The sequence below is a fragment of the Urocitellus parryii genome, chromosome 1, assembly GCF_045843805.1.
Source record: "Urocitellus parryii isolate mUroPar1 chromosome 1, mUroPar1.hap1, whole genome shotgun sequence".
Lineage (NCBI taxonomy): Eukaryota > Metazoa > Chordata > Mammalia > Rodentia > Sciuridae > Urocitellus > Urocitellus parryii.
The window spans coordinates 222,960,401-222,985,648 of NC_135531.1; the positions used below are offsets into that span (position 1 = coordinate 222,960,401).

At 35.8% G+C, this 25,248-nt stretch overlaps 1 protein-coding gene across 1 annotated transcript in view; it reads right to left on the reverse strand.

Annotated features, from left to right (window-relative positions):
* The window catches only part of Cfap210 (cilia and flagella associated protein 210), a 39,248-nt gene that overhangs the window by 11,501 nt on the left and 2,499 nt on the right, over positions 1-25,248 (reverse strand). Inside the window, exons 2-8 of the mRNA XM_026389537.2 lie at positions 21,489-21,715; positions 13,659-13,832; positions 13,363-13,556; positions 5,830-5,986; positions 2,841-2,980; positions 1,177-1,369; positions 521-685 (exon numbers count right to left, since the gene is read on the reverse strand). Coding sequence (XP_026245322.1) covers positions 521-685; positions 1,177-1,369; positions 2,841-2,980; positions 5,830-5,986; positions 13,363-13,556; positions 13,659-13,832; positions 21,489-21,715 — 1,250 coding nt within the window. The remainder of the gene's footprint in view (positions 1-520; positions 686-1,176; positions 1,370-2,840; positions 2,981-5,829; positions 5,987-13,362; positions 13,557-13,658; positions 13,833-21,488; positions 21,716-25,248) is intronic.

The following is a 25,248-nucleotide window of genomic DNA, read 5'->3' on the forward strand; positions in this document are numbered from 1 at the left end:
GTATAGCCTGTCACATGCATTTGTTTTTTTTTTTTTTAAAGAGAGAGTGAGAGAGGAGAGAGAGAGAGAGAGAGAGAGAGAGAGAGAGAGGAGAGAGAGAGAGAGAAAGAGAATTTTTAATATTTATTTTTTAGTTCTCGGCGGACACAACATCTTTGTTGGTAGGTGGTGCTGAGGATCGAACCTGGGCCTCACGCATGCCAGACGAGCGTGCTACCGCCTGAGCCACATTCCCAGCCCCTGTCACATGCATTTGTATCTTCTTTAATATTTACTAAAGTAAAAAAGACACTAAAGAAGGATGAAGATATGTGTAAAAGAAAAATCTCTTGTAGGAATGCCAGTGCAGATAAAAATAGAAACAAACCTCATATTTCTTTATACAGCTTATTGTGTCATAACCATAATGACAATTTGTTCTTACCCAACAAAAGAAATTGCTTGAGCAATAGAAAGCCAGCATGAATTCTGTATTACATATTTATTGCTAAAATAAATGGAAACATTTAGGAATAATTACTATTTGTTGAATGTTAGCATCTTGAACTTCTCTGCGTTCTTTATCAACTTTGCGCTTTTTCTCCTTTTCATGCTCACGAAAAATCTGATCTGCTTTCATAAAAGCCAGCAATTGTTTTTTAGATTCTATTTTCCTTTGTCTTTCTTCTTCCTCTTTGTTTTTCATCTAGATGTTTAAAGGTAAAAGAAAAAAAAAAACTATTTTAGCAAGGAGTCCTGTCTGAAAAGGGATGGAATTAGAAAGTTCCAAGTAGAAAGCTGGGAGTCATGCAGCAGCACAAAGTTGGATGCACCTGGACTGACTCCCATGTGGTCACTTTTCTTTAAAAGAAATATGCAAATGTAACTGGGTAATTTTTACTTGTTTTTTCTTAAAAGCATCTAAATGTTTTCATACTTCTGTATGTTAAATAAATAATAATCTTTGCATGTTAAGATGGTTCTGAACAGTTTATTACTTTGTATCTATAAATGTCTTATTTATAATTATGTCATTGTTAGAAAGCAAACACTGAATTCAAGAATATAGAAAGATAACTTAAACACTGTTTTTCACATCTCTGCTAGTTTGGGATCAGAGAAGCAAAGGGAGTGGAAACCACACAGTGGAAAAGTCTTAATGTATCTACTTTTATTAGTCCTAATTTAATTGTTTACCACAAGGGCTCTATGTTCAGCAATCGCTTTTAAGTCCACTTGGTTTTTTTCATTTCTTTCTCTTTCTCTTTTCTCCCATTCAGCATCAATTTCTGCAGTATCTCTAGAAATAGTCAAATCTTCATTGTCAAGTTTCTCTTTAATTAGTTTACTCAGGGAGTTATTTATTCGTTCTCTTTGTTCCTCCAACAACCTATAAAAAAACATATTTTTCAAATCTTTATGAATATTTGTAATGAAGCCAATGTAATTTAATGAGTCTGAAATATTTTAGTCTTCTATAAAACTTAAGAGGAGACCCATTGCTCCCTTTATACATTGATCATTTCAAGTAGAAATTATTTTTTTAATCGAACCCAGTGGCTAACACATGCTAGGCAAGCGCTCTACCTCTGAGCCATAACCCCAACCCCGAAATTAATTTTTATAATTACATTCTAAAAATCCAAAGATGGTAATATGTATAATATGGTTGTATGTATGCATGTGTATATGTAGAAAAAAAGGGGGTGTTAAAAAACTTGCCACATTGGAAATTCTTTCTTTTATATTTATTTTTTAGTTGTAGTTGGACACAACACCTTTATTTCACTTGTTTATTTTTGTATGTGGTGCTGAGGATCGAACCCAGGGTCTCGCACGTGGGAGGCGAGCGCTCTACCGCTGAGCCACAACCCCAGCCCCTGGAAAATATTTTTAAATAGTTGATTAGACTTCCCTGCTTACTCTAACATTGAAGGCTATAAAAGGTATTTTTAAAAATAAGACCTAGGAAATAACTAATAAAGCTTATCAAAATCTGAATAAATCCATCCTCTCACTATACTATGTCTGGAATTTACTGATAGCACTTCATTGACTTGATGTGCTTCTATGTTTCTCTCCCTTTATATAACTATGATATTCCTAAGGCCGGAGACTGGAAGAATTCTCTCTTTAGTCCAAGACCACATATGTGTCTAGTAAATCATAAACAATAGACATATTTTGTTAAAGGAACAGAGGGAAAAATAACTGGGCAAAAATCAGTTGTGACAAATTTACTAAGTTATTGAGAGAATTTGCAAAGCAATGTGTGATAAATAATGAAAAGAGCACAGCCTATGTCCCAAAGAAAGTATAAAGTAAAGACATTTATGCAAATAACTACATAGGCAAAGGGTGATACATGCCCTGAGAATTCTAGAAAGCAATACAGACAGGAGATAAAAGGAAGCCTTTGTGAAAGGGAGATGTTTCAGTTAGGATTTCAAAATAATATTTTAAGTACTTTTATTATTGATTGCTTGCTATGTACCACACACTATTCTATGCATCAGCACATTGACTCATCATAGATAGGCTCAAAAAGAACAGGGCCAACCAACCATGGACTGAAAACTCTAAAACTGTGAGTCAGCTAGTGAGGTGGCATGCCTGTAATCCCAGAGACACAGAGCCTGCTCCAGCTCATCCCCTGCCCCCTCAGACCAGTATTTTCAACCATCTATCAGAAAGATGTCCCTGAATAATTCCAAGGGTACCTCATGTCACTAAATGCCCTAGTCATATATAAAATGAGACTTTTATTTCTAAAGACTACTTTCACATTATAACTTCAAATTTATTGTGAGACAGTTGCATACAGCACTTTATAGATTATACAAATTATTTCAAAATCCTACCTATGTGTTTCAGCTTCTTTTTCTTTCCTAATTTGTTCAAGACGCTTTTTTGCTTTGATAAATTTTCTACTCTTTTCTTCTTCCTCTTCCTCCTGCTGTTGTATTACAGCTTTGATGATATTTTTATCATGCATATGCTCCTTGGGGAAATAAGTATATGTTATTCTATCACAAAAAGACCTTTCAATATCTCAATATCTAACAAGTACTTGTCAAATGGTCACAACTTATGATCCAGTCAATTCTCTCCTGGAAATTTATCCCAAGAAATTATCAGAAATACGAACACAGGTTTATGTACCATGAACTTCATTTCAAAGTTACTTAGAATAGCAAAATTTGGAAATAACCTCTAAATATTCAATAACAGAAAAAATGGTTAAATAAATTACAATCTCAATGTTATGAGAAGATACAAATAATTAGTAAGTAGAGAGAAAATGCAAGATATATGATATAGTATATTTCAATTTCACAAATACAAACAAGTACAAGTTTATCATGTATCTATGACTAGAAAAAATGAGTTAAATGTCCATAGTAGTTCTTTCTGGGATATGAGATGATGAGTGGTTTTTATATGTCTTCTTAATGCCTTTGTATGTTTCTTTTCAAATATCTCATTTCTTCTAAATATATGATTAAAAATAACTATATAGTCGAAGAAAAAAATTAAATATATATAATTTTCATGCAGCTTTTGAATACTTCATATTGTTACATGGTTAAAATTTGTTAAATATTTCAGACAATGGTGTCTTTATACTTCATTCACTATCTGCCTTTCCTAATCTCCCTTCCAGACTCAATTACTGTTACTAGTTTCTTGTCCAGATTTTATTTATGAAAATACAGACATATGTTCTAACAGACAATTTTAAAATAGGTTACTATTTTTTAAGCAAAAAATAAAATCTGTTCTGGTTTTGATCCCCCAAAGTCTCATGTGTGCAGAGGTGGGGCATGTAGGCAATCAGTGAATCCTGAAGGATTCATCAGTGCATTAATATCAATGGATTAATCCATTGATAATTGAATGGATTCCCAGAGGTAGTTGGAGGAGGTGGCTCACTAGGGACATGCCCTGGAAGGGTTTATGGTTTGTCTGGTTTATCTTATCCCTAGTCTGTCTGTCTCTCTCTCTCTCTCTCTCTCCCTCTCCTTCCCAGTTCCAGGCCTGAAACCTCTGAAACTTGTAATACAAAATAAAAATTTCCTCCTTTAAGTTCTTTATATCATATATTTTTTTAACAGTAATGAAAAGCTGACTAATATACTGCTCATTTCAGCATACATTCCAAAATCCTAATCTGAGTTCACCATCACAAAAATAGGTGCCTTTGAACACAACAGCCTGGGTATATAGACAGGTTAGTATAATCTATAGATAGAAACTGTTTTTAGGTAAAAATTGTTAAATACAACATTTCATCTTCCCACATATTTAAAATTCCAGATTTTCTATGTGCCAAGCACTCTTAAGCACTCTTTTATTTGATAGCTGTTACTTTTTTTTTTTTAATATTTATTTCTTAGTTTTTGGCGGACACAACATCTTTGTTTGTATGTGGTGCTGAGGATTGAACCCGGGCCGCACGCATGCCAGGCGAGCGCGCTACCGCTTGAGCCACATCCCCAGCCCCAAACTCCTGAATTTGATTCACAGTACTGCTAAAACAAATACATACTAACAGCAACAAAAAACGAAACCACAATAGAAGGTTTAGAGCTTTTTATTCAGATAATTTAAAAAATTTACCTCATATGCATCCTTTCTTAGGAAACTACTCAAAGATATATTTCATCAAGATTGGGGGTAAACGAAAAAAAAGGAAGACATTAGACTCAGAAAATAGGAGGTATGGCTTCAGAAAGAGGCACAGAGAAGTCCTAGAATGGCAACGGTACAACAGGCCTAGCAAGCAGTCAGTCCAGAAGGTAGGGAAAGATGGAGAACTCTAGATGGGCAAGCTCAAAAAACAAACAAACAAACAATAACAACAAAAACACATCTAGATAAATTATTACTTAATTAAACATTTAAAAACCAGTATTGGGGGGAGCTGGGGTTATGGCTCAGTGGTAGAGTGCTTGCCTCACACATGCAGGGCCTTGGGTTTAATCCTCAGCACCACATAAAAAGAAAGAAAGAAAGAAAATAAAATTATTGTGTCCACCTACAACTATAAAAAAATAAATATTAAAAAAAACAGTATCAGTATGCACTAGGCAGAACTTATTGAACACATGGAAGAATTGGGGTCATCAAAATTGATTTCAAAAAGGTCAAAGAAATTGAGTCATAAAAGCAAATGAAAACAAAGACAAATATATATTAACCATAGAAAAAGAAACATTTCTATAATCAAAGAAATATAATCAAAATGTTAGTTGGCTCAGCATAGAAAAATATTTATAAATTCATAATAATGACTTAAGTATAATTACAACAATTACTTAGAGGGTACAAAGGAGAAAGGGCAGTAAAGAGCTAAATCCTTAACTATCAGGGAGAAAATGTCTAAAACTGATAAGAAGAAACAGCTAAAAGAACCTGAAATGTTAGCCTCCAGGAATCAGAAGAGATGTAGCAAAGAACTGCTACTCTTCTTTTAAGTGATAAGAATGAAAACTAATTTTAAAAAAATATAGAAAATTATCAAATTACAACATTTACTTAGCACATGTTACCATTTACTTAGCACATATCAATAGCATAGAAGATATCAAACATAAAACACCTCATTTATTCCTCACAACTTTCATTTTAAGGATAAGAAATCATTTTAAAATATCTCATTCCCTTTCTTCAGGCATGAGAGAACATACACATGAAGTCATAGGAAATATAGCACCCCAAAAGCATGCATTTGCTTAGAAATACAACTTAATAGCAACTTGTTTTCTACTCCATTATTATTTTTTGATATATTAAAAGTTAGGCATTTGACTCTCTCTGTATCTTTTAACATTTGCATTTTCAACTTACAAAAAACAGTCTCCTGTTTTCTTCAATATCGTCTTTTTTCTTTTTTGCTTTTTTTTTCATTTCTATTTCATATAATAAATTCTGACGCTGTATCTCCTCGGCATCTTTTTCTTCAAGTTTTTTCCTTCTTTCTTCTTCCTCTTCATGTTCCTTTATTCTTAAGCAAAAACATAAGTATAACTGAGTATAAATCATAAAAATAGGTTATATCTTAAAGAAATGAATAAGATTCTAACCTGGGATGATTTGAAGCTATAAGAATGAATCTGTGAATTTCTTTGGGAAAAATAATGATAAGTAATGACTAAAACAAATCTAAACAGTCCAGAATTGCCAATATTTTCCTTTCTTCAAAAGTTGTTTCACTCCTAACCTAAATATGGTCTATACCAGATTCAAGTATTCCTTTTCTTTAGAAAGAACCAGTTAACTGAATGACAGTAAAGGGGAATGGTAATCTTAATTTACAGAAAAGTTCATAATTTCTAGTGCTTCTCAATTTCACTACAAGTTGATGCTGCATAAGCTACAGGTTGAGCCCCTTAGGTGATAAGGTTTTTTTTTGTTTGCTTGTTTTTGGTACTGGGGATTGAACCCAGGGGTGATCAACCACTGAATCACAAGTGATGGGGGGTTTGATGGAAGGAGAGAAACAAAACTCTCTTTATCCAACTAGCTACTTTCGTTGTCACTCTTTTTGTAGCCAACACTGACTAGATACTAATATCTACAATTGGTAAGCCTCCAATGGCTGGCTGACTCTCTGAGATTATGTGTGGGTTGCTGCTCTAGGAGATTGATCTCCAGCTCCACCTCTTCAACTCACCTCCCAAATCCATCACCATCACTACCAGGAGCTCTCACCACCAGTTGTTTATAGCATATTCTGTATGCCAGAGGCCCCTCATCTGGCAGCCAATTCTGCACCCTGGAAAGTCTGCTCATGCCCAAGATGTCTACCTGCCCACGGAAAGCTCATGCATCCTTGTTGGCCAGTCAATAGGTGTACAGCCTGTTCTACTGACATTCTTTCTGCCACCTCTATCATTATTTTTCTTCCTGAACAGGTAGGCACAAGGTAAATCAACAATGCAAACACACAAACAACTGAGGAATAAACTTTCCTTCCATTTGTACTGAATCAGACCAACATTTTTCCTAGAGTCCTTTCACTCAGCTTTAGGGAGAGGAAAATCCCTTTCCCCTGTGCCACACTGTCCTATGTGGTTAAGTGAGCCAGTAAATCCAGGACAGGATATTTGTCATTGACTCATCTGAACAGAGTAGGTATCTGTAAAGTCAGACTCATTCTCTTTAGGGGGGACTAAGAAAAAGGTCACTGTTGGCCATAGCTGAACCAGATTTAAGACTGCCTGAAAAAATAAAATTTCAAATATTTATTTGCTTATTTGTTTTGTTAATACTATTTAATATTTTATGTCTACATTTTTGAAGTTTCAAAAGTGCTTCTTTAAGGGAAAACAAGATATTAAAAAAATGCTACTAGACATCTTAGCAAATCTGGGAATCATTAACATGACAACTAGGTATCCATTGGATAATTCATTGTTTAGGTAAAAAAAAAATACTTATTCTGGGAATAAATTAGAACAAAAACATGTCTATTAAAAGGTAATATATTACCAATCACTTTCATAATAATTTATAATATTAAAATTTTAATTACTTATAAATAAATACTTTATATTAGTTTGGTAGTTTGGATAGACCACTTAATTATTTAATTTGGCTTAATGCAGAGTTAGTGTGTGAGAGGAAACATGAGATCCTCCAGCCAAGGAATACTCAATACTCATATATTTACATGCCACTCTCATGCCCACAGCAGATGCTGATAAATAACACATAACTCCTTCCTGTTGAGTCCTGTTTCTTAACATCCCTATGCAATGGACAGTCTCTATCAAGGAATCGTGAAAGCACTTTGCTATCCCTGACTCACATTCTGAGGGTCCTAAATCTGTATTTTGAACCCAGGGGTACTTAACTACTGAGCCACATCCTCAGTCCTTTTTTGTATTTTATTTAGAGTCAGGGTCTCACTGAGTTGTTTAGGACCCATTAAATTGCTGAGGCTAGCTTTGAACTCTAAATCCTCTTGCCTCAGCCTCTTGAGCCTCTAGGATTACAGGCATGTGATACCACACCTGGCCAGATATGATTCTTGAGCAGATACAGATCTCTTATAGTTCTCCTATAAAAGCAGGAGGGACCTCTACTCCAAATTTGGTTCAAATGTCAAGACTGATGATACTCCATGCACCAAGAGAATTTGAGAAAGTATGTTCACACAAGATAACTCCCCAGGAGAGCTGGGCAGGTTCAAGTATGTCTTGATTAGCTTGGGCAAAGCAGAGAGTGGATTTGGGCCTGTAATGTGGATGAGAGGAGGGACTCAGGGAAAGTTTCTGCGTGTTTCCCACCAGTGTCAAAGGAAGAGGAGGTGAGACCAGAGGGCCTTATCAGCCTGTCTAGTTGTGAAACTAAAGTGAAAGGGAGAGGTAAGACCTATAACAAAGTTAGAAGTCAAACAAAAAAAAATTAAGTCTAAGGCTAAGGTGTAGCTCAGTAGTAGAGTACTGCCTAGAATATGGGAGGACCTGCGTTTCATCCCCAGCATTTTTACACACACACACACACACACACACACGTGCGCGCACACACAAATAAAAAAGTCTATTACAAGTTATTTCAACTGACAAGTTTGATTTTTGTTTTAATTTTCTTTCTTTCTTTTCTTTTTGGACCAGGGATTGAACCCAGGGGTGCTTAACCACTGAGCCACAATCCCAGCCCTTTTTTGTGTTTTATTTAGTGACTGGGTATCACTGAGTTGCTTGGGGCCTTGCTAAGTTGCTGAGGCTGGCTTTGAACTCACAATACTCCTGCCTCACCCTCCTGAGGTGTGCACCACCACACCCGGCTAATTTTCTTTTTTGAGCTGGGATTTCACTATGTTGCCCAAGCTAGCCTGAAAATCATGGGATCAAGCGATCTTCCTGCCTCAGTCTTCCAAGTAACTGGGACTACAGATGAGTGCCATGCCCAACTGATAAGCTTGATTCTTATAGAGACAACCCACTAGGAATCATTAACTGGCTACTGCATAGATACATTACATTCTTTATGTCTAAAACCAAATTCATCATCTTCCCCTTCTAAACTAATCTTCTTGATGTTTCCTCTCTCTCTCTCCTTTTCAATAACAGGGATCAGACTCAGGTCCTTGAGCATGCTAGGCAAGCACTCTACTACTGAGCTGAACCCCAATCCTCCTTTTCTTATTTTGGTCATTAGTGCCACCATCTTTTCAGTTGCCCTAAGAATCATACAAACATTTCTATAATCCTTACAACTCTTGTTCAATTATCTAATAACTATTTATTGAATTTCTACTAAAATTATAAAGCAGGTGGCTTGGGTGTGGCTCCCATGTGTGAGGTAATGGGGATTGAACTCAGGGGCACTCAACCACTAAGCCACATCCCCAGTACTATTTTGTTTTTATTTTTTGTTTTTATTTAGAGACAGGCTCTTACTGAGTTGCTAGTGCCTCATTTTTGCTGAGGCTGGCTTTGAACTCACAATCTTCCTGCCTTAACCTTCCCGGTCACTAGGATTACAGGCATATGGTACCATGCCCAGCTCTCCATTTTATTTTAAATGAATGGAAAGTCATTGAAATGTTGAATATGGGAAAATAATAAGATCAATTTTCACTTTTACAGGATCTCTGTAGAAGATAATTAAAGAAGGGATTGAGAAAGCAGAATATCATCACGTAATTTAGAGACTGATGCAATAATCCATGAGCTATATGAGGGTGGCTTAGACTAAAATGATAGCAGTAAATTCAAGATTTGTTTTGGATAAATTAACATGAATTGCTTTTAGTGATATATGCAAGATTAAGATATGCAAGATAAAGGAAAATGAGAAATCAAGGTGGATTCCTAGGTTTCTGGTTTGAAAAACTGGGTGGATAAGGATGCCAATGGAAAATCCACTGCAGGGGTGGGGAGTCCATATTCTGTGTTGGACATGTGTTTAAAATACCTATGCCACATCAACATGAAGATATCATGAACATAACTGAGGATCATGTGCAATGGGGTGGCTTAAGGAAGTGGTCTAGACTAACCAAACTTAGGATGGCATTTAAATCTATAAGATAGATGAGATCACTTGAGCCCTCTTTTCTCTTTCTACCCTTTCCCTAGATGATCTTACCAGGGAAAAGTGGTGCAAACTATCCTATTGATGATTTTTCCTTCTTTTGAAAAACTGATAGTATTGATAGTAATCTGAGTCTTTTATAAACAAGGCCTATGAGCCTCTTTCTAAGAGAAGGACTTAACTATCTATAGAAAGAATGAGAGCTATTGTAGCACCAACAGATACTGTTAAGTTTATTTTAGTAATTATGTTTAAGGTTCATGGTGAAATATCTCTATTTGGAGATGGTGATGTCACCATGGTTGCTTATTTGCCTTATCCCCATCAGACTATTAGTCACAGGTAGACTCTTACACTGTTCAACGCCCCACAGTGGAACAGCCTGCTCAGGTCTGGAGCCTAGGAATTATTTATAAAGTAAGAAAAATCTCAACTTTAGGCACACCAGAAAGAGTATCAGAAGTTGTACAATGTGTTTCAGTAATTGATTGATGAGTAACTAATTACCCCAAAATGAGGTGGCTTAAGACAGTGGTCATTCATTGTCTTATACCATTTTTTGAGTCAGGAACCTGCGAGTGACTTAGGTTGGTGGTTCTCAAAGAGTTTCAGACAAGATGTCGGCTGGGGCTGTAATCATGTGAAGACTTGATCGAAGCTGGAAAAATCCACTTTCACATATCTGTTGCAGAGACTTTAGCTCCTTGCCTAACCCTAACCCTAACCCTAACCCTAACCCTAAACCTTAACCCTTAAAGGCAAAACCTTTAAGAAGTATAACCTAGTGAGAAGTCCTTAGGACATTGGGAGTATGAAGGGATTAAAGGGGTTTTTATGGAACCTACAGTTAGTTCTCTCTAGAGATAATTATTCTGGAAGCCTGATCTACATCCCCAATCCTCCTTTTTTTCTCCTTCTATTTTGAGACAGGATCTCACTAAATTGCCCACATTGACCTCAAATTTGCAGTCCTCCTGCCTCAGCTTTCCAAGTCACTAGGATTACAAGGTGTTCACCAGGGGGACCAGCTTGAACGTTTCCTAGATGGAACAGAAGATACATCAAAAAAAAAAAAAAAACAACTAAAACAAGCCTGCTTGAACTTCTGACCTATTGCTAACACCACAAGAAAAGGGGATTCTGTAGCCAAACACAGCTTACATACAAGGATATGGGTAGGCAGACAGCCTGTGAAGATGTTAGTACTTGCCAAGTAGCTTGATGGAGGTTAGGCTGCTAACTTTATCTCCAAGTCACAATATAGGAAGAAAGATTTCTTTTTTAAAAAATTTATTTTTAAGTTTTAGGTGGACACAATATCTTTATTTTACGTTTATGTGGTGCTGAGGATCGAACCCAGTGCCTCATGCATGCTAGGCAAGCATTCTACCACTGAGCCACAACCCCAACCCCAGAGGGATTTCTTAACTACAGGAGAATCACTTGTCAATTACTTGCTTCTCTCTGCCAATGGCTCCATTTCTAACTTGTACAAACCCTTAGATCTTTACACTGCTAAATAAAAAAAAAATTACAACAAATCCAAAGGTTTCTCTTCTTTTTTTTACAAAGGACAGGAATAACTGAAAATGACACGTAGACATTTGTGACTGTTTGCTTTTCTTTTTCCTTTTGCATTGCTGAGGATCAAAACAGAGCTTATGATGCAAACACTCTGACATCTGTAATTAATAATTAGAAATATGACATACATACAAGTAAGTGAAAAAAGCATTTAATAAAATGATATTGTTAATCCAATTTCATTTTATAAAATGTGAGTACATACATTTAAAGAAACAAATCTGTATCAGTAGATCAATGATGGCTATGGGCAAGGGGTTGGGGAGAAAACTTATGTAAAGGGTCATGAAGGAAACTTTTTGGGTTAATGAAAATATCTTGATGTAGGTGGTGATTATGTAGCTATATACTTTGTGTGTGTGTGTGTGTGTGTATTTGTGTAGTGCTGGGGATTGAAACCAGGGCCTTGGGCATGCAAGGTAAGCACTCTACCAACTGAGCTATATCCCCAGCTCCAAGCTACATATTTTTTAAAAAAGATGAATTTTACTAAATGTAAATTATATGTCAATGAACCTGATGTCTCCACCATCAAAAAATGTCTAAGACAGGGCTCGGGTTGTGGCTTAGTGGTGGAGTGCTCCTCTAGCATGTGTGAGACACTGGGTTCGATCCTCAGCACCACATAAATGTAAAATAAAGATATTGTGTCCACCTAAAACTAACAAATGAAAAATAATTTTAAAAAAAATATCTCAGACATGATGTCACATTCCTAGTTGCAAACACTCAGAAGACTGAGGAGAGAGGATCACTTGAACCCACATGTTCAAGACTAGCCCAGTCAATATAGCAAGATTCCAGCCAAAATAATAAAAATAATTTCCTGTTCTCGATTAGATTACTGGTTTAAAAAAAAAAAAGATTCATTACCCCTCACCACTTCCAAGGGGGTCTACTTCTCTGTTCTACTGCTGTTAAAATTGGCCACGTGACTGGCTTTAGACTTGTGTTATACCAAAAGGACCTTCTTTGTCTTTTTGTGGTACTCGGGGTTGAATCCAGGGCCTCTCACATGCTAGGCAAGTGCTCTACCACTGAGCTACATCCCCAGTCCTTTTTTAAAATTTTATGTTGGAGCAGGGTCTAGCAAAATTGCCCAGGTTGTCCTCCAATTTGCAATCCTACTGCCTTAGTCTTCTAAGTAGCTGGGATTACAGGCATGCACCACCATGCCCAACCCTCCTTATTCTTTGACTTTAGGTTTGAGCACATTGTTACAAGCTTATTTTCTTGTAAGTCTCTCAACATCATGAGATGAGTTTACCCTAGGAGGCTTCTTCATCCTCAACCTCAAAATGAAAAGACATGGAATAGACCAGAATCCTCCCCACAGCCCACAGCAATGAGCAAACTCAGTCCTGCTGCTTAAACAGAAGCTGCCCAGCTAAATCCAGCCTAGGCCACCAACCACACTCAACCAACAGATTCATGAAAAGTAAATGTTTATTGTTGAATGGCACTAGGATATATCATTGTTTGTTATGCAGCATTACTACAGCAATTGTAACTGACATGTAATTTAGGAGTGACAGTGACTTTTAACATTTTTTTTTGCAGTGCTGAAGATCAAAATCAGCTTCTTTCTAAGATGATAAGCAAGTATTCTATTAATACATCCCCAGCTCCCTACCCTCTCTATACTTTTTCTATTAAGTATTTTAGCCTCTATTACTTTCATTGTCAGGGGGATAAAAAAGTAATATCCATTATAAGAAAAAGTTTTTAAAAAGTTAATTTATGTATACATACTGTTTTAGATGATCATTGGCAAGAGCTATTCTTTCTCTGTGTCTTTTTTCTGCTTTTTCTTGCTCTTCTTTAAAAGCCATTTCAATGTTGAGTTTCAATTGTTCTTCCCATTTTTTATCTGATTTTAAATTTCTCTTTTGGAATTCAATCTGGGCATCACGTTCCTTCATGACTCTACTGAGAAGAAGTCCTGACTACAAAAAAAAAAATGCAGTATTTTAAGAAAATAATGTCTAATTTGTATACATATGTTAAAATATATATGTATATATAAGAAGAGAAAACTCAAGTAATACATGAAAGTGTTTCATTCTTTCTGTTTGGTAAAACTGATACTGCTTTGCATGTTCAATGGCCTTTTTTCTTTCTCCTTGTTTGTATATTTCTTCTTCTATATCAAGAATTTTTCTTTCTGCCTCAATTTCTTCATCACGCTTCTTTTTAGCTTTAAGTTTCTGTTGTTTCATCCCCTGTAAAAAAAGAAAAAAGAAAACTTTTATCTTATTCCAGTGCTGGGAATTGAACCAGGGCCTCACACATGTTAGGCAAGTGCTCCACCATTGCACTATACCCCCAGCCCAAAAGCAATCTTTTGTTTTCATTGTCAATTTAATTTTACCAAAATTTAACATTATAATTTGAGCTTTCATCATAAGATTTTATTGTATTTTCTTATTTCACTAATATCACAAGGTTACATTTTGGACCCAATTGTGTGTGTGTGTGTGTGTGTGTGTGTGTGTATGGTGGGGTAGGGGTAGATACGGGCAATCAAATCCAGGGCCTTGGCATGACAGAGAAGTAATCTACCAGAGTTACATTCCCAAATCTTTTTAAAATTTTATTTTGAGAGAGGGTCGCATTAACTTGCTGTCCTCAAACTTGAAATTCTCCTACCTCAGCCTCCTAAGTAGTTGAGATTAGGTATGCATCACCACACCCAGTAGAAGCTTTTTTTTTTTTGTGGTGCCAGGATTGAACCCAGGGCCTGGTGCATAGTAGACAACGTCGCAGCCTTGGAGCTAATTGTTTAAATTGAATTGTTTAGGAAGGTAACATATTTACATGGCTCAAAATCCAAAATTATTTTAGAAGTATATAATACTTCTTCAAACCTAACTTCCAGCTGCAATCTCCTCTTAGTCTATGATAACCACTATTACTAGTTTCGGTGTTTGTACTTCTAAAGTTTCTCTTGGTGGTTATATAATAAATATATATCTTACAGCTTTTGCTTCTTTAAAAAACTGACAGTAGAACTGGGTGTGGTGGTGAACACCTATAATCCCAGCTAGTGGGGAGGCTGGAGCAGGAGAATCATAAGTTCAAGACAAGCCTGGGCAACTTAGCAAGACCCAGTCTCAAAATATAACTTTAAAAGGGGATGTAGCACAGTGATAGGGAGCTTACCTAGCATGTATGAGGGCTTGGGTTAAATCACCAATACCCCACATGCACGCACACACACAACTAACTAAAAATAATGGCATTTTTTTTTTTTTAAAGAGAGAGTGAGAGAGGAGAGAGAGAGAGAGAGAGAGAGAGAGAGAGAGAGAGAGAGAGAGAGAGATTTTTAATATTTATTTTCTAGTTCTCGGCAGACACAACATCTTTATTGGTATGTGGTGCTGAGGATCGAACCCGGGCCGCACGCATGCCAGGCGAGCGCGCTACCGCTTGAGCCACATCCCCAGCCCAATAATGGCATATTTTGTATGTTCTTCTACACCTCTGAGTTTACTGACTGTCTTATGTCATTCAAGGTCTTTCTTCTCCTTTATTGGTCACACTTTCTATTTCTTAAGAAAATCCTACTTGTCCTGATTTCCTAATGAGAATCTATGACCTATGCTTAAATTTAGGTCTTTAACTTAGTTAAAATTCATTTTTCTGTATTCTGTACCATTGGGATATAATTTAATCGCTGCCATATGTCAGTTACCTGAGTACCAGTTATGGAATGCTTTCCCTTCTAATTTGTAATAACATTTCCATCATCTGCAAGTTCCCACATATAAAATGGGTTTCTAGGCTGTCTCATCAGACTTATTATAATCTCTGTGCTTATATCACAGTTTTAACTGCTATGGGTCTATAGTAAATCTTGCTGATAGTAAGCTGGACCTTCATTTATTCTTCTTTAACACTCATGGAGTGAGTGTTAAAGTAGCATTAATGTGTTACTTGAGTATACAAACAAAATAAAAGGTATATAGCATTACTCTATCCATTTATGTAGTAGTTTTTTTAAACCAAGACTTTTAGATTATAATGTACATACTACCTTTTATTATTTCATATTACAAATGTATATACTCATTTATAGAACATTTCAATTCTCCCCCCAAATTTCCCTATGCCCCATTACAATCAACTCCTCCCCACACCTGCAGCCTTTGGCAACCACTAATCAGTTTCCTTTCCCTTTTTCAGAATGCCATTTGTTACATATATGATACCAGACATGATCTAACTCATCTCTCCTCCAGAAAAAAAAATTAGTAAAATATGAATAATATTCCTAAAGCAACATACCAGAAGCTATCTAGTCTTTTTCCAAATATAAATAATATATATTTCAACTAAGTAAAGAAATGTGCAATGTTAAAAAAGTGAGAATTCTCTAAACAGAACTTACACTTACCTGTAGTTTTAACAATTCTATTAGAACACAGAAAACAATTGTGCTTCCCTGTGCCTCGAATGATATAGGAAAGTGTGTGTGGGGATAACCTTTTCCCAACATTTCTCCCCATATGAGATAACAAAAGAAATCAGGGGATGTCTTCCCACTTTAAAGTAGTTTTCATTCATGTATATGGAATTAATCTGGGTTACTGTTATCTCCTAGGTAAAGGGAATCTAGAAGAAACAGAGAAGCACAGCAAGGACACTATGAAATTTTTTTTAATATTTATTTTTTTAGCTTTAGGTGGACACAATATCCCCATCTTATTTTTTATGTGGTGCTGAGAATCGAACCCAGCACCCCACACATGCTAGGTGAGCACGCTACCACTTGAGCCACATCCCCAGCTCAACACTATGAAATTCTAAAGAGAAAGATAGGCAAGCAGACAAGACAAGTAAGAGGCAGATGATGAAAACCTGTCATGATAATTTCAAGCCCTCTATCTTTCTGGGCAATCTTGCATTTTAAACATAAAACAGCATTACTCTGATAACAAAACCAGACAAACATTTCATGAAAACTATAGACCAACATCCTTCATGAACATAGCAGAAAAAACCAACAATATTTTAACAAACTGAATCTATAAAAAGGAAATACATCATGACCAACAGGGGTTTATTCCAGGAATGTAAGCTTGGTTTAAGATTTGAAAATATTGGGCTGGGGTATGGTTCAAGCGGTAACACACTCGCCTGGCATGCATGGGGCGCTGGTTCGATCCTTAACACCACATAAAAATAAAATAAAGATGTTGTGTCCACCGAAAACTGAAAAAGAAATATTAAAAAAATTATCTCTCTCTTCTCTCTCTAAAAAAAGGAAAAGAAATCAATATATCATAATTAACAAACTGGAAAATTAAAAAAAAACATAATCATCTTAATAGAGAGCACCAAAGAGCACTAAAAAAAAAAAAAAAAAAAAATCCAACATCCAAGCAGGGTACCAGTGGCACATGCCAGTGATTTTGATAGGCTGAAGCAGGAGGATTCTCAAGTTCAAGGCCAGCCTCAGCAACTTAGTGAGATCCTAAGCAACTTAGATGCTGTCTCAACAATAAAAAAAAAAGAGGACTGGGGATGTGGCTCAGTGGTAAAGCACCCTAGGATCAATCCGCAGTATCAAAAAACAAATAAAAAACCCTAAATCTATTCCTGATTTTAAAAGAACCAACAAAACTCAATAATTTAGGTACAGAAAGCAACTTCTTCCACTCAACTTGAAACATGTACAAAAGACCTAAACTTAGCATCATTCTTATGTGAAAGTAGTACTTTCCCTCTTAACATTAGGAAAATTACTGGGCTGAGGTTGTGCTCAGCAATAGAGTGCTTGACTAGTGTGTGCAAGGCCCTGGGTTCAATCCTCAGCACCATATAAAATAAATAAATAATAAAACTAAGGTATTGTATCCAACTACAACTAAAAAAATAAATATTTTTTAAAAAGATTAGGAAAATGACAAGAATATTCATTTTTACTTTATTTGTTCAACATTGTATAGGTGGTTCTAGCCAATGCAATAAGTGAAGAAAAAGAAATAAATGGTACCCAGATTGGAAAGAAAAAAGAAAAACTGTGTTTTCTGATGCATGATTGTCTATGTGGAAAATCTCACAGAAGTTATAAAAAAAACTTACTAGAACAAGTGAGAATTGCAATATTGAATGATATAAGGTCAATACAGAAAAAAATAATTATATTTCTATAGCTAACAATAATAGCAAATTGAAATTTTTCAAAATACCATTTTACTATAGCATCAAAAATAACAAATGCTTAGGGATAAAAACTATGAAATATTTTTATGTTTTATATAAAATTAAAGACAAATAAATGGAAAGATTCAATATTGTCAAAATGTAAATTTTCTCCAAACTGATCTAAAATTGAACACAATCCCAATCAAATTTCCAGATGCTTTTTTTTTTTTGCAGGAATTGACACACAGATTCTAAACATCATAAGGAAATGTAAAAGATCTAGAATAGCCTAAACAAATCTAGAGATGTAGCTCAGTGGTAGAGTATATGCTAAGCATGCATGAGTTCTTGAGTTCAATCCTCAGTACCACCAAAACAAACAAAAAAACCCCACAAAGTTGAAAGACTGATACTACCTGATTTCAAGACTTAACATTAAATCTACAGTTATCAAGACTGTGTTATTGGAGTAATGACAGAAGAATACATCAACAGAATTGAATCTAGTAATTTCACCTACACCTATGAAGGAACTGGGTTTTCTTTTGTTCCTTCTCCTTCTCCTTCTCCTTCTCCTTCTCCCCCTCCCCCTCCCCCCTCCTCCTCCTTCCTCCTCCTCCTTCTTCCTCTTCCTCCTCCTTTCTTCTTTCTTTCTTTCTTTCTTCTTCTTCTTCTTCTTCTTCTTCTTCTTCTTCTTCTTCTTCTTCTTCTTCTTCTTCTTCTTCTTCTTCTTCTTTCTTTTCTTTCCTTTCTTCTCCTTCTTTCTCCTTCCTCCTTCCTCCTTCCTCCTTCTCTTTCTTCTTCTTCTTCTTCATCCCCAGTCTAACAACTAGATTTTCTACAAAGGCAATTCACTGAAGAAAGAGTAGTTTTTTCAAAAATTATGCTGTAACAATTAGCTATTCATGTGCAAAAAAATTTCAATTAACACTTCACTACATATAAAAAATTAACTAAAAATAGCCCATAAACCTATATGTGAAACAAAATTTTAAGACTCTAGGAGAAAATCTTGGTGATCTTAGGTTAGGTAAAGATTTTTTAGATAAACTTTTAAAGAATAGTTCATACAAGAAAAACTGATAAACTAGACTAAGATTAAAAACTTCTGCTGGACATGGTAACACACGCCTGTAATCCCAGAGGCTAGGGAGGCTGAGGCAGGAGGTTCATGAGTTCAAAGCCAGCCTCACCAAAAGCGAGGTGCTAACTCAGTGAGACCCTGTCTCTAAACAAAATACAAAAGAGGGCTGGGGATGTGGCTCAGTGGGCAAGTGCCCCCTGAGTTCAATCCCTGGTACCAAAACAAACAAACAAAAGAAACCAAACAAACTTCTGTTCTTAGCTAGATGTTACAGTTTAGATATGAGATATCTGCCCAAAAGCTCATGTAGCAATGCAGAAATGTTCAGAGGTAAAATTATTACATTATGAGAGCTATAACCAAATTATTTGATGGATTAATAATTTGAATGGATTACTGGATGGTACTAAAGAGAGGGTAGGGCATGGCTAGAGGAAGTTGGTATGTCCTTGGGGATTATATTTTAACCCTGGTCCTTTTTTTTTCTCTCTCTCTCTATCTCTCTCTCTCTCTTTCTCTCTCTCCACCTTATCCCTACCTCTCTCTAGTAGTTGCTCTAGCTGAGCAACTATTCTCCACCATGCCCTTCTGCCATGATGTTCTGCCTCATGTTAGGTCCAAAGCAATGGAGCTGACTGACTATACACTGAATCTCTGAAATGTGAGCTAAAATAAACTTTTCCTTCTCCAAGTTGTTCTTGTCAGGTATTTTGGTCACATTGGCAAAAACCTGACTAACACACCAGGCCTGGTAACACATACCTATAATCCTAGCTACTTGGGAAACTGAGGCAAGGGATCAAATGAGCCTATAAGTTCAATTCCAGCATGGCAATATAGCAAGACCTGTCTCAAAACAAAACAAAAAAATATTTTTTGCTCCTCATAATATAAGGTAAAGAAATGAAAAGCCAAGACACATACAGGGAAGAAATATTTTCAAATAAAACACTTAATAAAGGATTTAATATCTAAGAAAAGGACAGGATGCATTTTTAAACCCTCTAAACTCAATAATAAGAATTCAACCCTAATTTTAAGACGGGCAAAAAATTTGAATAGACACTATACCAAAATAGATGTACTGGTAGAAAATAAGTTAATTAAAAGATATTTGGGCTGGGACTGTGTCTCAGGAGCAGCAGCGCTTGCCTCTTACATATGAGGAACTGGGTTCTATCCTCAGCACCACATAAAAATAAATAAATAAAATAAAATAAAGGTATTGGGTCCATCTACAACTAAAAAATATTAAAAAAAGATATTCAACAACATGTGTAATCAGAGAAATTCAAATTTAAACTACAATAGGATACTTAACACCCATTAGCTCTTATGCACTAATGGTGGAAATGCAAAATTACAACTCCATTGGTATAACATTTTGGAAGTTTCTTACAAAGTTAAATATACATCTGCTGTTTGATTTAGTCATTCTATGCTAAAATATTTACTCAAGAGAAATGGAAATGTGTGTGCATGTGTGAGTTTATGTTTTATGTGTGTGTGTGTGTGTGTGTGTGTGTGTGTATTTTTTTTCCCCCAGTACTGAACTCAAGGGTGCTTTACCACTGAGCTACATCTCTAGCCCTTTTTAAAATTTTTATTATTTTTTAAAAATATTTATTTTTTAGTTGTAGCTGGACACAATACCTTTATTTCACTTATTTATTTTTATGTGGTGCTGAGGATCAAACCCAGGGTCCCGCACGTGTGAGGCAAGCACTCTACCGCTGAGCCCCACAAAATTTTTATTATTTTGAGACAGGATGTGGCTAAATTGCTTTGGGTCTTGCTAAATTGCTAAACTATAATCCTCCTGCCTCAGCTTCCCAAATTACTGGGATTACAGGCATGCACCACAGTGCATGATTTACATATAGACTTCTATATGAATGTTGACAGCAATTTTATTTTTAATAGCCATAAAGAAAGAAAGAAAGAGACCAAGAGAGAAATAACTCAAATAGCAACATTTGGTTGCTGTCAAACCATCAACCAGCAACTAGATAAACAAATTATTATGTATCATACAATAGAATACTACTTGGCAATAAACAGCCAGGTGCATGAGAGTATGCACCTCAATTCCAGCAACTTAGGAGGCTGAGGCAGGAGGTTTAAAACTTGAAGCCAGTCTCAGCAACTTAGTGAGATCCTGTCTCAAAATAAAAAATAAAAAGGACTCAGGATGTAATTCAGTGGTAAAGCACCCTATGTTCAATCCCCAGTCCAAAAATAAAAATGAATAAACAATTGATATACACATTATATGAATGAATCTCAAAGTAACTATGGTGAATAAAATTTACATTAATAAGATAAGTAGGGATGGAAAGAAGAAACAGAAGTCAGAGGGAGTAAAAAAGGACATGAGAAAACTTTTGGGCGATGAATGTGTTCATTATATTAATTTTAACAATGGGTTTGGGGCACATAAGTATATCAAAACTTATCAAAATGTAAACTTTAAATATGAATTGTTTGTTGTATGTCACTTATACCTAAATAATGCTTTTAAAATGTTTCAATGTTATTTTATGACAGTTTACACATAAAATCCTTGTAAAAGAAGTATAAATGAATATTAAGAAACAAGAGCAAGTTTTTAGTGCATGTGGACTCCTAGAAGATTAATACTTACTGCATATGTATTAGTCCAGTGTTTTACCACTTCTTGGGATCGTAAATGCATTTCTTTCTTTGCTTTTCTTTCTGCACGAAAAGCTGCTGCTTCTCTTGTCATACTGTCCAGGCTGTCCTGAATTCTTTTCCACTCATCATGTGAAATTACGGTGACCTGCCGTAGATCTACGTTGCAAGGTAGAAGAGGTGGATAGGCAACTTCATCTTCTTTAGACTTCCTTATTTCTAATAAATTTTAAAAAATGATTACTAAAGTCTTTCAGGAAGAATTTAAGTAATATTTTTCTCAGAAATTTCTATAATTGACATAATACCTGAATATTATTTTAAATATTTGATTTATTCTGGTTATCTTAAGAATAGCTGTGGAAAAAAAAACGTTTTAAAGCCGAAAGACAAAGATTTGAGTGTTTGCTTGGTCATGTCCTAATTGTGTAAACTTGGCAAGCCATTTAACTTCTTCCAACCTTGATATCCTCAGTTCAGATCAATAATACCTATCCCAGTAGATTGTTACAAAAGCATTTCAAAGTTAACCATGTAGAATTTAAAAATGGATAATTTGGGGATGTTCATCTTTTGGGGTTGCAGTCATTGTGATGGCTCTATGCAACCTGTTCCCCACTGAGCAGCTGCAGTACAATCTGGAGAATTGACTACAGTTCTGGGGTGAATCTGATCAGTTTAAGAATACTTGCCCCCTCCCTTGCCAATAACTACTGCACTAATAAGCAAAGAAACAGGACAAGAGTTTCATTTGTGATTTTTCAATAAGTTCTTTCTTGTTCTGGGAGTGATACCCAAGAAGACTTTCAAGCTGAATATGAATAAGCAAGGTAGGTAGATAGCGAGCCGGTGACCATAAGATGAACTAGTTTCAGATGAAGCTGTCAGTATGAACTGTAAAGAAGAAACAAAGAAAGAACTTATGGCAATTTCATTATGCTGCTATCAACCCAACCAGAAATCTGATTTGCTGTTATGTATGTCAATGAATTTTCTTATTTTTTTAAATTATTGATTGGGTATTCTGTTATAGGAATTTAAAAAAACATCCTAAATGATATGGTGGAGCATATTAACAGCTCTCCTCAGAGAAATACTCCTACCCTTTTTTATTAACAACCAAACTTACTCAAGAGTGAGTTAAAGCAAAATAGGGATTCAGTAAGGGGTATTAGGAAACCTGTTCAATCTTCTAGAGAGCCAGAATCACCCTTGGAAGAAATACATGCAAAATATCACAAAAACCTTATCAATGAGGCTACAGTGAAGGCTGATGGTAACTGGCACTGGGTAGACAATTTGACTTGCCCAATTTACAACTTTTCCACTGATTATCAAATACCTGAACCTTTACCACTGTTGCCTCTGAAACATTGCTGGCATTCTCTTCAGAAAACTAAACATGCTATTTGTTTGCTTTATACTGCTGTTTTCATAATATAAATCTGACATATGCAAAACTTAGTATTAGCCTCATGCCTGAAGCCTAGCTTCATGGGAGTCTGAAAATTGATTCTGCCTTCTATCTTAAGGCAGTAGGGCTTATAAAGAAAGAAATTCACCCAAAACAGAAAAAGGCATTTGAATAACAATGGGTAGGTCAGATCTAATGAAGGTAATAGTAGGAAAGAGTGTGGACTCTAGAGACAGACTACCTGGACTTTTTCTGAACATACCATATAATAATTATATGACTCTAGATAATATTATTTCACCCTTATGAATCTGTTTCTTTAATTGCAAAATGGCATTATTAACAGTACCTACTTTGTAAGGTTGGTTTGGTGATTAAATAAAGTTAGGCATGTGTATTATATATATCTGGAATTTAGAATAGTGTTTGGTACACAATATGTTCTTAATAAATATTTACTATTTCATTTTTACAATTTTTAGGGACATAACAAAGCAGAAGTAAGAAAATCACGTGATCTTTCTCTCCAGACCGAGAAACAAATTCTGAAAGAAAAACTGCCAGAATCATGGGCTGGGGTTGTAGCTCAATGGTGGAGCGTTTCCCTAGCACATGTGAGGCACTGGGTTCAATCCTCAGCACCAAATGAAAATAAATAAAATAAAGGTATTGTGTCTCTCTACAACTAAAAAAAAAATTTTTTTAATCCTGACAGAATCAGTCATCACAGGGTTTGAAAAAAAGCTTATGAGAGTGGGAAATTGGCTGCTAAAGTAAAGTGAGTTTAGAATGATGGGTACTATCTTGACTGCTACAGATCAAGCCTCTGCATGCAGAATAAAGTCAATTTAAACTAAGAAATGGCCCAGTGTTTTAGATAAATTTATACCTGAATTTTCAGGTATGTGAACCAAAATATTCTTTGGTTTTAACTAATTATTCACTTTCAACCAAAAAATTATGATCAAAGTGTTCTTAGAGCTTTATAACAAATTTCTTTTTGGTGGGGGAGGGTACTGAAGAGTGAACTCAGGGACACTCAATCACTGAGCCACAACCCCAGCCCTATTTTGTATTTTATTTAGAGACAGGGTCTCACTGAGTTGCTTAGCGCCTTGCTATTGCTGAGGCTGGCTTTGAACTCTCCTGCCTCAGCCTCCCAAGCCACTGGGATTACAGGCATGCACCACTTTGACCAGCTACAAATTTCTTTTGTTTTGCCTAAAGTGGCTCAACTTGGTTTATGCTACTTGCAATCAGAGGTTAACCAAACTATGATTTCCAAGTTAAATCAACTGTCTTAATTAATATCTTGTTAGGACATGTCAACATCTGGTTCTGACCCAAGAATCATTCTAATTCTTTGTTTACTTGTTTTTATTTTTTAATATTTTAGTTGTCAATGGACATTTATTTTATTTTAAACATTGTGCTAAGAATCAAACCCAGGGCTGGGGATGTGGCTCAAGCAGTAGCGCGCTCGCCTGGCATGTGTGCGGCCCGGGTTCAATCCTCAGCACCACATACAAACAAAGATGTTGTGTCCGCCGAGAACTAAAAATAAATAAATAAATATTTGAAGAAAAAAAAAAAACTCCAAAAAAAAAAAAGAATCAAACCCAGTGCCTCACACACACTAGGCAAGTGCTCTACCACTGAGCCACAACCCCAGCCTCTGTTTAGTTGTTTTTACTTGACATGTAATAAATATACATATTTATGGGTCACAGTGTCATGTTGTCATCTAATTCTTTTAAAATGTGAAATAAAATGAAGAAAATTTAATTTACCAAAATTACAAAGAGGCTCGGTAGAGCAGACAGCCCATACTAGCAGAAGCTATTGCCTACAAAGTAAAGTGTACTTTGTCAGTAGTGGCAGGAAAGCAGAATGTCAGAAAGCTGTGTAGCGCACAATGTGATCTCAGCTCTTTGACATCTCTTCAGTAAAATAATTGGATTCACATGTTTTATTCAGGTAGATATTTTCATGGACTTTAATGTAGGAAAAGGGCTGTCACCTATAAAGAAATAGAATCTGGGGCTGGGGATGTGGCTCAAGTGGTAGCATGCTCGCCTGGCATGCGTGCGGCCCAGGTTCAATCCTCAGCACCACATACCAACAAAGATGTTGTGTCCACCGATAACTAAAAAATAAATATTAAAAATTCTCTCTCTCTCTCTCTCTCTCTCTCTCTCTCTCTCTCTCTCTCTCTCCCACTCTCTCTTTAAAAAAAAAAAAGAAATAGAATCTGCAGAAGGCTTGGAAAAGCTTTTTGCTATCTTGGGCCACTGAAGATAGGTCAAGTTCATTAATTCATATGTATATGGATGGATGA